Genomic DNA, 15,955 nt, shown 5'->3' with positions numbered 1-15,955 from the left:
GAGGTAGATGTCTGTGTCAGTCTTCAACATGTCCCCTTCTTTGCTTTTGGCTTGGGCCAGGCAATGATAAGTTGAAAGCAGAGAGTGTGTCTGTCTGAGCAGTATGCTTATTCATTTAGAAATGTGTTGATCACTTAGTAATGTACCGCATATGGTGGCCACAGTGAGCAGGAGTCAGCCTGCATCCCTAAAAAAGATCTTGGGTGGGAGTATTTGAGGCTCAGGAGCTTTACATTTGGCATTGAAGGAATTTGTTACATCCCCAGGTGTTCCCTGCAGTGCCCTTAAGACAGCAAGTTCAACTGTTCCTCTGAATCCGTGGGAGGCTGGTTCTAGGATCCCTCAGACACCCAGATCCTTAAAGTCCCATAGATGAAATTGTGTAGTTTTTGCATATGGCCCACACACATCTCCTGGAACACTTCAAAACATCTCAAAATTATTTACTATCTAATGTAGATGCTATCTGAATTCCTGTTATTCTGTTTAGAGAGTAATAACAAGATTTTTATCTGTACATGCTCAGTACCCAAACTATTCCCTCATTCCAGATATTTACAACCTGTGGTTGGTTGAATTCTTGTGCAGGACCCCTGGATATAAGGGGCTAGATGTACATGATTTCACACTGCTTTGTAGGCTAGTATTTGTGGCCTAGGACTCTCCCTGGCTTTTCCTGCTTCCTCACACATTAAGACTTCCCAGCCTCCTGCAGCTGCTGTCCATCTAGGAGAGCATCTGTGGAGCCCCAGGAGGTCCCTGGAGGATACACATAGGTAGTTTGAGTACTGTCCACTGATATTGATGTTCTTGTCTATCCTTTTTGACTAAAACATAGGCACCAAGTCAAATGTCCACGAACTGCCTAAGGAGAGCTGGCATCATACCTGGGCCTGGCAGATACGTTATGGGTTAGAACAAAAAGCCTCTAGTCTGCTATGAATTTAGCACCAAACTGTCCTTGTGGTGGATTTGGGTGTGTATGTGTAACAGGAGACAGAAAAGATGAGGATGAACAAGAAAGAGGTGGAAGGCTATGGTGAAGGTGGGAAACAAGAATGGAGTGCAGTGTAGCCCAGACCAGATTCAAAAGCAGCAGAAACTCTGTATGTGACTCACAGTGGCTCTTATAGAAATGGGCCCTAAAAGCACAGAATGATCGATCATTGGGTGAACTCAGGGATAGAACCCCAATACCCCAGGCTCTGTGGATTTGAACTATTTAATTAACCTTTATGGATATGACTCAGATAAAAGATGACTCATTTGCTCTCTTGTTGGACAGAAGTAAACCCTATCCACCGTATACATGCTGCTTCCTCTACACCTCTGATGAAGTCTTAGAGATTAAGTGCTATGTGATAATAGAACAATTACCATGATATACTGTAATTTCTATGTAAATGCCTTTTTAAAAGGTTTTATTTTTAATTAGGTGTAGCTCTGTGTGTGGGAGCATGCATGTGAGTGCGGATGTCCAGAAGGTGTCAGATTCCCTAGGGCTCTAGTGAGGCAGTTGTCAGTAGCCTGACTTGGGCGCTGGGAATCAAATTCAGATCCTCTAGAAGAGCAGCAAGTGCTCTTAAGCACTGAGCTATCTTTCCAGCCCCTCTCAAGATCCCTTACTAGCCTCCTCCTTGTGATGTGGAATGATCAACTACTCACAGGAGATGGAAGTACATGCCAATAGGCACTGTGATACAGTCTTAGACTACTACTGACCTCAGGGTTATTTTAAGGACCATTATGAGGCTACAACAAGGCTAAGTGACCTCCACTAACTGAAATTATAGTAGCAAAGCTCCTGATGGGAGGTCCCACCATGGTTCCATAGAGCTGTGGTGAAAAGGTACCCAGCCCTGTTGCCTGGCAATGGGGAGAAGAGAGCAACCTCAGTCCCATCTCCTGCACCTGGCAGGAAAGATTATCACATCCAGGGACCTCTGTGCCGAAGACCAGGCAATCATGGAGGCTCTGTGAGTGGGAGTTGACTAGGCTGGGGCAAACAACAGGTATCCGAACTGGGCTGGCTTTGTGCGTCAACTTGACACAAGCCAGAGTCATCAGGAAGGAGTCTCAGTTGAGGAAATGCCTCCATGAGATCCCGCTGTAAGGCATTTTCTCAACTAGTGATGCATGGGGGAAGAGTCCAGCCCATGGTGGGTGGTGCCATCCCTGGGCTGGTGGCTCTGGGTTCTATAAGAAAGCAGGCTGAGCAAGGCGTGTTTTAACAAGCCAGTAAGCAGCTCCCCTCCATGACCTTTTCATCAGCTCCTGCCTCTGGGATCCCGCCCTGTTTGAATTCCTGTCCTGACTTCCTTCAGCGATGAACAGCAATGCTGTAGTATAAGCCAAACAAACCCTTTCCTCCCCAACTTGTTTTTTGGTCATGCTGTTTCACTGACGCAATAGAAACCTTGCCACACAGCTCGTTCTATTAACTGACATAAGTACTAACCACCCATCCTAATGTGCATGTGCTACTCGGCTAGGCAGGGCATTTTTATTTGAGAAGAAATGGATGAAGTTGACATGAGAAGATGCTGGTATTTGAATCAGGTCATCCTGAGTCTCAGAGGGCTCTGTACGGCAGAGCATTTTGGCTTCCATCTGGGGATGTGTACCTGGACAGGTGGTGCTTCAGGAAATCCTCCTTTTACCCATTCCTCCACGGCTAAAGCACACACACTGTTAGTTGTCCAGGGACAGTTGTGTAAGAACTGTTCTCAGCCCTGGAGTAGGTTAGGAGTCAAATTCCTCACTCACTAAAGCTGACTGGACCAGAAAGAGCTATTGCTTAAGCCAGGCTCATCAACTTTATGACCATCATAATACTTGAAAATTTAAGTATTAAATATTCCAATAGTTCATCTAGCCATAGGCAAAACTCACATCTCTGGGCAAACTGGCCTCCAAAGCCCATTCCATTGCTGCACATGTGTGTGTCTGGCTTTTGGAGGTGGACATTGTCAGTTCTAGTGGACAAGAAATCTGTCCAGTGGAAAGCTGGCTGGCTTAGCACCAGGATGGACCCTGGGCATGGTTTTCTTACCACAGGGTCAGAAACAGGTGAGCAGCTGTCAGTCTGGGCAATCGTTCAAGGTGCAGGCAGCAGGGCTGAGCCTGGGAACGGCCCTGATGGCAAATAGTTGATATAATGAAGGTACATCTTTGCCTTTAAACAGTTTTTTACAACTCTAGGCTAAATTCCAAACCTTCTATTGAGTTTGGATGTGCTTCACAGGCTTATGTGGTTAAACACCGAGTCCTTAGCTGGTGGCCCTGTTTTGGGAAGCTAGATTTGGGAAGGAGATTGGATCTAGCTGGAGGCACTGGGTCTCTGGTTTTAGGAGACTGGCTAAAACAGACTGTTTCTGACTGGAGTATCTGACTTCTGGTCTACCAAGATGTAACTGGTTGTGTTGCACATTTTGGTTGTCATGGACATGAAACTGTAGCCTCCACGCCCCCCTACCATGATGGATTACAGCCCCATAAACCATGAGCCCCAAACCCCTTCCTCCCTCATGGTTTTCAGATGTCCTGCCACAGTATCCAACAAGCAACCAGTACGCTGACAGCTCTGAATATAAATGTTAAACCTTACAGAAATAAATGGCTCCCAAAGAGAAGCAGATACACAAAAATTTTTATTAAGTGGAAGTTAGACCGACTTCATGGTCACTAACCAGTTACAAGTGCATCTAAATTCATGTGTGTGGACACCATAGAAATCAGAAGGGTCTTACCGAAAGACCCGTGTTCTGGCTTGGTTTGTGCCAGTGCGAGCCAAGGGTAGAACCATACACAGAGTCAGTACAGGTTGACGATGACGTCAGACAAGATTGGCAACACCATATTCATTGTTACAGCTAAGCATTACAGAACATGAAAGTCCAAAGACCAGAAGACTATTTCTAAAGGGTTCTTAGACTACTCCTTTCCTTCTACTACATGCTTTGAGGACTGCCCAGCAAATCCTCCTCTCTAGGGGGATGGGTTCCTTGCTGTGTTACATGTAAATGGGCCGTGGATACTGTAAACATCTGCTGATCCTCTTGATGCCCATTGTAAGTGGATAGCAGCCATCCCCTTGGGAAAGTGCAGTTTAACTGGTGTGAACATTTTCTTTTGTAAATCTTGAAGCTGAAATTTTTCTTCTTTTCCAATTAGCACCAGTTTATTTTAAAATATTTTTTTCCTGGTGTTAAATCTTAGGAAACATTTTGTAAAACTAACACAAAGTCCAGAATAACAAAGGAAAAAAAAAATAAAAAAAATGTGTTAGAGAACAGCATTTAGAAAAACAACATCATTGGAACATTTGATAAATCTATGTACAGTGTGCCAAAAGCTGGTAAGGAGCATGGCTGAGGAACAGTCTCAGAAAAGGTTTCTCCACCTGAACCTCTGCAGGTGGTATTTACAGTCAGAAAAGTATCAGAAATGGAGTATCAGAACATCTGGATTTGGCTAAAAATCATATAAAAAGACACATCACCCCCCTCCCCCACTAACTTCTAGCTAGGTAGCAGACACGTCCAGAATGGCCTTAAGTACAGGGTTTAGAAGGGGGTTTTCCCGTATTTTACAAACAGCTAAGAAACCTCAACAGACACAGAGGAGATCCGGAACAGCAGAGAAATGGAGTGCATTTCCTCACTGTCAGCTGGAGGAAAGGATGCTGAGGGATGGAGGAGTGAAGGATGCTGAGGGGTGGAGGAGGGAAGGATGCTGAGGGATGGAGTTAGCACTGGAGGGGGCAAGACCAATCATCAGTGGGAAGGTTTGGTGAATGCGCCTATCAGCAGGAGGCTGAAGAAACTCAGGCATATTCTATACAAATTTTTCAAAATATAAGCCACCATCTCCATGTAATTTTGAAAAAAATGACTATTTGCCTTGTCAGATAATATTTTTTATATTTTGTTCTTTGCAACTCTAACCTAAACTCTTTAAAGAATGCTCCTCACGCCCTGGGTGGAGAATTAACCACAACAGACCCGGGCCACCTTTAGCCAAGGCAACGTTAACTTCCTACAGTTTTGTTTGCCTGCTTCTTGAGATTATTTCTCAGTGCTGGGGACTGAACCCAGGCCCTCACACATGCCAGGCCAGTGCTCTAGCCCTGAGCCACATCCCTGGCCCTTATCTACCTATTGATCCAGTGTGACTAAAGCATCTGTCTCTAAGAACTGGGTACCATTTCTGAGTGGTCCCCTCTCAGGCAGAAGGTGTATCCTCATCCACTGTACTGGCTAGCTTTGATTTTTGGTTTTTTTGTTGTTGTTGTTTTCTGAGCCCAGAGTTTCAGGTGAAAGTCTGGATGCACTGTCTTGAAACCATCGGACAGAAAAACAAAGGCACCCCACACCCTTATGAGGATTTGTATTCTCATTTATTTTCAATAATCTGTAGTTGTAATAAGTCTCTATGAAAAAAAAAAGTACTTGGATTTGATATAAAATACATGTTTCTCTTTGAAAATGCATAGTTTATAATTTTATACATTCATTCATTATTAAAGACTTTGTAAGGAAGTACTTACCCCTGAAATGATGGCAAGATTGTCCCTCAAAAGACCTCTCCATATGCCGGACATATTGCCGCAACACCTTCCATTAGTGCCTATCTACGCTTGCAGCTGCCTCCTAACGCCGGGGCCCCAGAGGACCACTCCCTGGGCTTCGGTCTGGCTTGGGGCCCCAGAGGACCACTCCCTGGGCTTTGGTCTGGCTTGGGGCCCCAGAGGACCACTCCCTGGGCTTCGGTCTGGCTTCTGCTGTTTTCCTCAGACACCATGAGCAAAGCTTCCTATGGACAGCACTTCCACTAACTACCCCATTTTAAATATTCGGTAACTTTTTTATTGTTGACATTTTAGATTTGGTGTAGAAAACAATTTAAAAGATGGCTTACCTTTAACAGCAGAGTCTGCGTAAGCCCCACCACTAAGGGCAACAGAGGACCTGCAGCTAATATTCCTCTCTCTCAGTCCCCTCATTTGCAAGCAATGGCCTCAGGCCGCCTGGCATTTGCTTTTGATGATAGATTTGAACCCTTTGGGACCCAGCGAGTATTTTCTTACCCTGAGTTCTTCCATGCACACAGGGCTTTGCTATGAAGTATTTTGGAAACTATACTAGGGTAGAGAAGTTGATCCATAGAGTGTTTAAGTGGCTGACCACAGTTTAACCATTAATTACAAAAATAGGAATTTTAGGGTGCACTGTAGGAAAATACGGAGTAATCATACTTTTATACTATATGATCCACAGGCCTAACTCATTTTTATACCCAGGGTATTTTTAGCTATGGAAGTCATGGAAGCAGTATGCTTTGGGAGGTACCACATGTTTCTGAGATATCTAGATTTCACCTGAAGCTTTCTCCTAGTGATCAGTTTCCCCAGTTGGGACACTGGGGATCGATCATGTCATGCCACTGACTTCCAATAAGAATACAAAGAAAAGGCCTAAAAAAAATCCCTCAGATTGTAATCTGTCCAGTTAGGCATCCTTTCCCCATTTGGGGATGGATCCCCAAAGGGTAACTCAAACCCAAGCACAGCCACAAGCCCTTAGGGTGCCCCCTTTTCCCATCTGTCTTGTTACCTATGCCCGGAATAAGGGATGGGGCTATCCTGGGGTGAGGAATGACTGTTTAACAAGGTGTACAGATTGAAGTAGTTTTTGCTTTCTGGATATACAAAACAGGACCAATTACACACCGAAGGCACTCCCTCTTCACACGGGGAAGGCCAATCCCATTCTTGCACTCTGCAACACTCAGGCAGAAGCCAGAGCCTGGGAGGATGAATCCCCCTGGTTGGCTGCCGCCCTCCATGCTGACACAGGTGCCACACCCTTTGTCCTGCTGACACTTAGCTCTGCTCTGGTAGTTGGCTGGAAGGAGTGCCCTGAGGCACAGGGAAGGGAGCGGCAGCTCCCTCTCTCAGTGAGTCTGAAATTCATCTTCTGTGCTCAGTGCAGCAGGATGGTGCTGAGGGAGACCCTCTCCTCACAACCAGGAGACGGTACCTCTTCAGACAGGGACTGAGCACTGGCCCTGCAGGATGAGGGTAGCCGCTCACTGAGCAAGATGAGCAAGACAGGTAAGCATCCAGGCCCTGGGGCAGGGGCCTCAGAGAAAGCATCCAATAAGCAGCCAATGAACAGGAACGCCTCATCCCTGGCTTTGGGAATGAACCGAGACGACTCTCTGTCCTCTGAGCTGGGGAGCTGAGGACCTTAAAAAAGGAATGGAAGTCTACCAGACGATCTGCATACTGCTGCCAAGATGGAAATAGTAATTAGATGGGGACTCTTCTGTCCCACTCACAAAGTTCTGTCTTCTCGAGTGTTGGCTTCCCTCTTCAGATAGGGACAGAGGGACAATGCAGCAGAAAACGGGAGGTGCCCTTTTATCTGCAACTGTTTCCTTCTTTGATGATAGCTCTCTTCCCTTTTTCAGGGGTTACCATGTTCTACTTTGGCTAACTTTCTGAATTAAAATGTTTTGGGGAATTGATCCTCATAAGGAAGTGTAGTAGTCAGCCTCAAGGATTGATTTCTAGTGGTCTTGTAGCATAAAGGGGGTGCTCTCTTCAAAGGCTCACAATTCTATGGATAATGCCCATTGAGAACGAACATTAAAAAAAGAACTACTCTTTTATTCTGAGGCTGACATCAAATTCTAGTTATTTGCTTTGTACTTGTTGGCTAACACTGGGCTCTTTCCACGTACTTCCCGTCAAGCACCAGCACGGAGCTGTGCAATGGCCTGCCTCTCCGTCAGGGTAGAGAAGGGCTAAACCACTCTGCCTCCCAGCACCGAATTACTTACAACATAGTAACATCATTAATAATAATTAAAAAAAACCTGCTAATGAACGAGGTAACGAGCCAATAGAGTTCTTGGGCGATCCTTCTAGTCCTATGACATGACTCCTTATGAGCTTTACTCTGAACTCAGGATGCTCAGCCCGGCACACCGAAAGCCTTGGATGAAGTGCGCTCATATACTGGACAGCCTTTTAATCATTCCCAATGGACGAAATCTCAACCTTTGTCAACTTCGTTTTAACTGCCTTCAAATTTAAACTTATAGAGCCTGAAAACCTAGACACCAGCAGCAAATTCTTTCCCCCCAAGGAGTCAAAATTTTTATTTAGAATATTGCTTTAGCTAATAAATTCCTACACTTTACCATTTAGCTAGATGGAACTTGGGGATCAGCATGGTAGACGTAGTAAGGGGACACATTTGGGGATGATTAAATTTGCACTTAGAAACGAGTGAGTGTGTTCTTTACTTCTGGATGGAGAACATGGCGGGGCTCTTGAGTCACTGTGGAAGACAGCCAAGACAGCCCCTTCCTCCCTCTTTGCAGGTAATAATGGTGCCGACTCATGGGTTCAAGACTACTCTGGCTGGCCTCAGAATGTGGGAGAGTGACCTCAGTTCTCTACACTAGGTTCTTATGAAGAGCAAAGGAAATAACGTCTGAATGAGACACACTTTATCATATAAGAACTGTCCCTGTAACATTAGGACTTCAAAATAAGGTAGACTTTAAAATAATGTAGTCACTCAGAATGGTGAACTAGTTTAATCTGTTCACCTCCCCCCCGCCCCCATAACATAGTTATTCTCATTTTGATTTTGCCCTCAGACAAAGATGCTATGGCTGTCTAAGTGGAAAAACTTCCTTTAAGGTGAATGGAAACCCTCAAACACCTAAGTGTCTATTAGTTCTGAAGCGAGGACCTTGCCAGATCAGAGGTGAGATATTTATTTTTATTTTTAATTTTTACAGTGGAGTGAGGAGAAGGATGACCTGGGGAGCACGGAGAGAGGGCAGAGGGCTTTGGCACAAGAGGCGCCGTGTGTCACCTTGAAACTTCAGGGGCACCTGGCTGCCTTCTGCAAAGGCACAAGACTGCTTTTTGTTTTGCTCTGTTTTGCCAGCCCTTCATCACAGTGGTCACGGTAGCAGACACAGTAAGAGTCAGGATTACAGCTACTCAGTACTTTGGGGGATGGCCTGGGTATGCCAAAAGGCAGCTCTGGCCAGAGCTGGGTAACAACTAGGTATGTTCTGATTAGGGGCAAGGCTAATCTAAGGATATGACATTTCTGTTTTGTCTTCCATGAGAATCATCTCTAGGGAGAAGTAGCTTCTCTCCTCGTTTGAAATGTCTACTGTGCAGATTGTGCCCACATGTGCATCTATGGTGTTCATGCAGCCAAGGAGTGTGGGCTTGACTTCCATGGCTGGAACTCTGGCCACAGGGTACCTCCGCCCCCCCCCCCCCCCCCCGGGGCTTTTCTTTGGTCTGCAGTACTGGCCAAGAACGTGTGTTGGTTGTCAACACTTCACTGTCAGGTGACGCCATGTCTCCAATTGGGACCTAGCAACCTGGCCTGATGTCTGTGGGTTCTGATTGTCAGAAGCTGAGTGGGGCTCAGTGTGGGCCTTCCTTCTCAGAAGACGTCAGCTGCCTAGTCCAACACCATTTCCACTGCTCCCTGCTGCCTTTCTTTGTCCTGGTATGTGCTGATCATCTACAGGACCCACCGGCCATCCTAAAGTATCCAAATTGGCAGCCTCTGTAAAGAAGCTTCCGTTCACAGGTAGAATAAGATGAACATAGTTCAAAACCACACGGCAGAGACCCCAGGTGGGCATGCAAGTGCTACCAGTGGTGCTAGTCCAAGGGGGTGGCATGGACAGACTGGGCGCCGAGGCTGCACAAGGGGTTCCCTCCCACCATGCATTTATAACTCGCCCTGAACAGATTCAACCTTCTGACCACTTGCTGTGTTACCCAACAGCCTTCCTATAGCAGCTCCCCTTTTGATACTGTCCGCATCCTTAGCGAAACTGGACTGTCTTCATGAATCACGGAACGCTTGGGCGGGAAAGATGCTGTCTCTGGCAGACAGCGGGCTTGAGGATGCGGGACAGCTTCAAATAGCCTTGGCGAAGCTCACAACTGTTTGTGCAGCTCCTGGTTTGTTTCTCCTGTCCCGTGGGAATACTGCCACTTTCTGCTCACAACCTTGTGTGCCCGTGAGTTTTTCAGAGGGAAAAAACAGACAAAAGTCAAACAAAGCTGTTGTTCTGACAAGGAACTTATTCAGCTGCTGGCGAGAATAAAGTTATCTCCAACACTGCTGACTGTCCGAAAGCTCTCTGGGTGTACATCCCATGATTTTTAGCCATTCCCAACCAAATGATGTTTGTTCATTAAATGCAGGCATGTAGTTCCGATAGGCCAACAGGAAAACTTGTAAGAGAATTCATTTTACACTAAAGGAATATTTCTTCCATGGCCTGGAAGTCTATCTGCTAGCATCTTTTCTTATGTTTAAAATATAGAAAGTAAATCTTCATATGATCCCCCCCCCCCTCCAGATGCTTTGAAAACACACTGGTCATGATAAGGGAGAAATTGCTGCTACATAGATTCTCTTGCAAATAACCTTTCTATCTGTTCTGCATTTCTACCCTTGCTCAGAGGGTTAATTGAAAAGATACGCATCAAAACACTTGCTTAAAAGAGGCATAGCCCTTGGATTGGTGAACAGGAACTGTGTACCATATCAACACTTCCTGTTGGTTAAAATACTGCATTTTAAAAAATAAGCTACAATGTATAAAACCAAGGTCATTTCCCACAAAGAGTTCATGTTCTCTGTGATTATAAAACACTGTATCTTGTAAAATATTTCCAGTTCTGGTAAACTTGAGAAGTACTAATGCTTATTATAAAAGTGTCATGTCTCCTGTAGACACCTAAGCGGTAGATTTCTTTCATTTGGAAATTTAAGTTGTAATTATTATTGTATTTAAGATTATATTTACTATAACACATTACAATTGCGATTCTCAGACCCACACAACAAAAGTTATAAAACATGAGATTGTCTTCAGAAAAAAAGGAGCTATTTACAAAACAGGACAGGAGATAAAATTCCATTTTGATTCCTGGTCCTGTGATAGGTACACTCTTTAAAGCATGTATATCATTGGAAATGGACCTTTCCAAAGTCAGTCATCAGAAGCAAGTCAGTCTTGAGTACATTTCATACTTCCTTGCTCTGTTGGTGTGCGTTACTTAGGACAACTGGTACCTAAAAGTGCTAACCTTATTTTATTTACTAACTTCCCATTTGGCTAAATTTCTACAATGCAGAAAAGACAGGATGAAATGATTGCAACATGGAGAAATCCCCACAGGTAGGAGGAACAGGGGAGCCTGTGTGCTGCTGGTAGGTTTCTTACAGAAATAAACTTTCCAGTTGACTTGTATGCCCAGCATGCCTCCAAAATGACCCACACTCCCAATTGTGTCTGTTAGATTGATGGGTCCCCTGGGTACCACTCCTCTGTATGTGTTCACACAGGTCAATGCTACAGCTGAGGTGGAGGGTGGAAACCCTACAGGATGTGACAAAAAGCAGCACCTGGTCCCTAAGAGTCCATGGCAGTGTGCTCCTAAACATGCCACTAAGCAAAGCACACGTCCCGAACAGCTTTCTTTCACTTAGAGAATGCTGTGTACAGCTAATAAACAGTTGCCCAAACCGGGAGATTACAACAAGCAACAGCAAGGCTTCTTGTTCACAACTACATTCCCAGAAAGCCTCACTGCGTCTACACATACCCAGCAGGCGCTGCGCCTGTGGCTCGAACATCAGTCAGCTTGAGGCCAGTGACAAAAAGACAGTTATGCAGCGGGAGCACCTGCCACGCCTCATGGAAGGTGACACTGTCCAGTTGACACGGATTTGTCTTGAAATGATGCTAGTGAGTCTACATGGAAAAAAACAAAACCAAACTTGTTCTGACAAGAAACGACTTGAGACAGTAAAATTCCTCCTAGTCTTGGGGTTCTCCAGATCTGTCTTTGCACCTCCTTCCTGTTTCCCTGAGGAAATGAGTAATATTTACAGTATTCTGCTATTCTGCTCAACACACTCTCTTGTATGGACAGCTCTCACCCCTTTTCTCGGAACCTTCCCCAGTGAGTGACATGCTCGTCTTGCAGTGCAGTTGAAGTGAGGGAGAAACGGCCTCCCGCAGGGCCGGCTCACTTGGAGCCCGGGGCTTCCGGTGCAAGTGTGATATACCAGGGCCAGAGAGGCAACTCGCGTCATCTTGAAGAGCAAGGGGGACCGATTCGGTTTCGGATATTTGTTGCAACATACATGTGACCATCTCTGAAGAGATGGCTGGGAAGCCCAAGGGCCATCTGTCATCAGTGCTGTTCTCTATTGATAATGTTCATTTGCAGCTTGGTCACAGGAGGCAGAGGAGCATCTCATAAGGGAACCTCTTGAACATGGAGCTGCCAACAGGCACCATAAAGTCTATTCTGGTTTGGAAACTCATTGCTTTCTTCCTGACACTGGCTTTTGCCACTCCACAGAGAAGGGAACTTCCTAGACGTAAGGTGGCAGAAAGGCAGGCCCGTAGGACAGGCCCTGGACAAAGCAGCTCCTGACTTGTTCCAGACAGCTCCGACAGACGTGGAGGAGCCCTGGCTGACCAGTCCCAAGAAGCTGAGCAGGTGTGCGCAGGCCTCCTGCATTGCCTCCATGACGTACTTGCTACCTGGGGCTTTTCTCCACGTCGTCTCCCGGACTTCCGCGGACTAAGTGTCCACGCTCTGGGAAGGCTAAGGCTGGAAACTAGGGCCAGTTGCACACATCACTTTTGCTTTGTAGCTGGCGAGAGAATGTCTTGTCAGTCACTGCGAAATGCCTTCTCTGGGAAAAATGAGAAACCGTTTTTTGGAGGAAGGGCCATCAAGGAAGAAAAAGAATCAGACATTTCCACTGGAAAAGGATTCATCGCCTAACCACACCTTTTGTAGACAGGGCTGTTACCCCGGGGATGCATACAGCTTCAGGCCAGCTGCCAGCTCGCCTGAGAGTCTTCTTCTCATCCTTTCTTTCTTTGCTTCTCCACAAAATGCAGACACAAAAAGAACTTAGTTTCACGGCGATGGCATCAAATGACAAGTCAGGCTTCATTTGGCACTTCATTTGGTTCCCCAAATAACAAAATAACTACTTAAAAACCGGAACTCATAACAAAACGGAACTCCTACAATCAGCAACTGTGTGTTGCAACTCAGAGCCTTCCGGTCCCCTGGAGATTTTGCCCTTCCACAAGGGGAATGAATGGGCAGACGTGTCCAGAACTGGGCTCAGGATTTGTCTGCACCTGGAAGCCGGACGAGAAGACACAATGCCTGGGCTGGAGATGCAGAAGAGCTGGTATGACGACGGGTTTAGGGAAAATCAGGGATCCAGGTCAGGTGCATTCGGTCTCATGATTTTTGCTGACAATGTGCACAGTTAAGCAGAACTACCCTTGGGCTGTGTCTCTGGGGGAGACAGTCACGGTGTCTTGCTTAAGGAATGCTCTCATGCAGAGAGTATCCTTCATCCCAAAGTTCAAGAGAAGATGGGTTTAACTTCACATCACTGTAGTATTTTGATTAAAGTCTTCATTTGAGATTAAAAACAAAACAAAACAGAACAAAATTCCAGGGAACTTTGCTGAGGAGGAAAATCTGTAGCCTAAGATTCATCTCTTATTTAAGCCCATGGCGACTGTGATCCAACAGCTGACCATGACAATCTCCGTGTGGCACGGGGCCTCTTGGACCAGCTAGGACGTCATTTCACAGCAGTGAGGCTACAGGAGAGAGGAGAGAGGACATGCCCAGGGGGAAGAAACAGCTCTGCATTAAAAAAAATGCTGTTTCCTGGTTGCAGGTGAAAACATCTAGGAAAGCTGGTGTGGCTGATGTTGACTATTAACCTATGGGGAATCGGATAAAGCGCGTTTTCTTTTCTCTTGAGATAAGTGGCGTTTTTTTTTTCCTTTTAAATATCTGAAGGAAAAGATCAGGACCTCTTTCAAGAAATAATCTTTTTAAAAGTCACATGAATTCAAAAAATAAAATTGCCAAAATACATGGTTGCACAAATTAAGGGTGTGGCGCTGCAGAGCCTCCATATATACCCCTTACAGAAAATAAGAGGCGTCTCTGATACTAGATGACTTCTTTCTACTCTGTAAAAAAGCACTATGTACAATCTTTAAAGATATATTAAGCTTTCCTCTGTGCAATTTCACTTAACATTCGTATGGCTGACACCACGTTCCCATCCCTACCCAGTGCCTCCTATAAGGTGCTCTTACTTTGCATAGGTACAGGACACCCAGCTCTTTAAGGAGGGCAGACAGAACAAGTGTTCCAATGACGAGGCTTGGTGGCTGCTCTCCACGCTCCACCCCCCAGACAGGCAAGTCCACCAATTTAGACATTCCAATAGCTGGAACCCAGTGCAAGCCCTGGCCCTACTGAATGGAGAGAGTCCTATACCAAGATGCATTTTCCTTTGGGCATCCCAAAGGTTAGTTTCTGAGCAAATTCATAATTCATCGCTCCAATATTTTTATAAGAAATGAAAAGGTTTAGATCTCCATTATCCATGAATGTCACTATGCCACTAACTCATCTCCTAGACATGTAAAGCATGAAATCTGTAAAAGTGCACTCAGAATGGAAGTTTGTTTGTTGCCCTAGTGGGATTTTCTCCAGATGAGGGCATGTCAGCCATGCTCTGCTCGAAGCAAAGCTGTGGGGCCAGTCTGGAGATTCTGCCTGGGTGGGGTTTGGAGAGCAGGATGACAACCTACGGTCCTGGCCACAGTCTTGACAAGACAAAGCTGTAGTTCGTGTGACATCCCTGAAAGAAGCATTGAGCCTTACCAGATGGCTCCTGGTGCCAGTTCTCAGCTGAGAAGTGGCAGACAGAGAAGTAGCTGTGCCACCACCTGGGCCCCAAGGACGACTCCCAGGTTCTCTCTGCTGTGCCTCCTGGCATCCTGGTCTCAGCTTGCAGCTGAAGTCTACTGGTGATTCCCACTGCCCGTCACTTTTGGCCTTATGCTACGTGGGGCCTCCAAGCTAACATCTTTACAACGGTTCCTCTTGGGGTCCTTCTTGAAAACAAAACAGATATAGAAAAGATAGCCAGAGAGCAGCTCTTTCTTGAAATACATCATGATCCGGACTGCTCCAAGGAGTTGAATGAAAAACAGGGAAACGTCTATTCACAAGGTAGGTTATCCTTTGTACAAATGCTAGCTAATATTGTGTAGCTTATGGGTGTACTGTATAGCTTATGGGCATACTGTGTAAGTGTCAAAAACCCTTGAAAATACCACAATTCAGAAAGCTTATCAAAATCTTTCTAGGTAAAATGGGCCTGGTAGGTTAAGTTGCTACAGAAGTCCAGTTTTAAGACCAGACGGAGAGCGTACAAAGTTGACTTTTCTTCTGAAGGAAAAAGTCATTCTGGCTGCTCTCGCTCGGGTTCTCAGAGCAGTGCAGGTGCTGATTTTTTTTGCTTTAATTCCACCAAGGAATTATATTCCCAGAATTCCAGGAAGGGCTTTCCCTGGGCCTTGAATGGCTTCCTTTGGAAGGAGAGGCTTTCCCCATCACCTGCAGTGGAAGGTGCGGCAGGAATGGCTAGGCGGAGCCTGCTTCCTGGCTCAGTCGATGAACCTCTGGCAGGCCTTCTTCCAGCGGCAGGCAGTGCACCACATGTCCCGGTTCTCCATCCCATAAACCTTGCGGCACTTTTTGCCTTCACCTCTAGGCTTCCTGTAAGACAGACAGCACGGTCTTGTTCAGGGACGGGAAGTGGGAGGGCCTTCTGGGGAGAGTTCAGAAGAACAAGGGGGAAACAGAAGAACAAGAAACCTGCCCAGAATGGAGCAGGAGCTCTCTGTAGGTTGGGCAGTTTCCTGCTGCTGTACTTGAGCAGTTTCTAAATTTCATTCACGGAAATGTTCATCCGGCCATTTTTGTAAGATTAAGGAAGTAAGCACAAGTGTTGGGGACTGGGGATTGAGATGGGTC

At 45.8% G+C, this 15,955-nt stretch overlaps 1 protein-coding gene across 1 annotated transcript in view; it reads right to left on the bottom strand.

The window, feature by feature from the left end:
* Positions 1–3,637: 3,637 nt before the first annotated feature.
* Znf704 (zinc finger protein 704) overlaps positions 3,638–15,955 on the bottom strand; it is a 208,735-nt gene continuing 196,417 nt past the window's right edge. The window contains exon 9 of the mRNA XM_052715088.1: positions 3,638–15,697. Within this exon, the coding sequence (XP_052571048.1) occupies positions 15,586–15,697 (112 nt within the window). The 3' untranslated portion in view covers positions 3,638–15,585. The remainder of the gene's footprint in view (positions 15,698–15,955) is intronic.

This window comes from Peromyscus californicus, unplaced genomic scaffold, assembly GCF_007827085.1.
Source record: "Peromyscus californicus insignis strain IS unplaced genomic scaffold, ASM782708v3 Scaffold_5__1_contigs__length_169319896, whole genome shotgun sequence".
NCBI lineage: Eukaryota > Metazoa > Chordata > Mammalia > Rodentia > Cricetidae > Peromyscus > Peromyscus californicus.
Note: the sequence above shows the minus strand (reverse complement) of the source record. Positions and strands in the feature narration are given on the sequence as shown.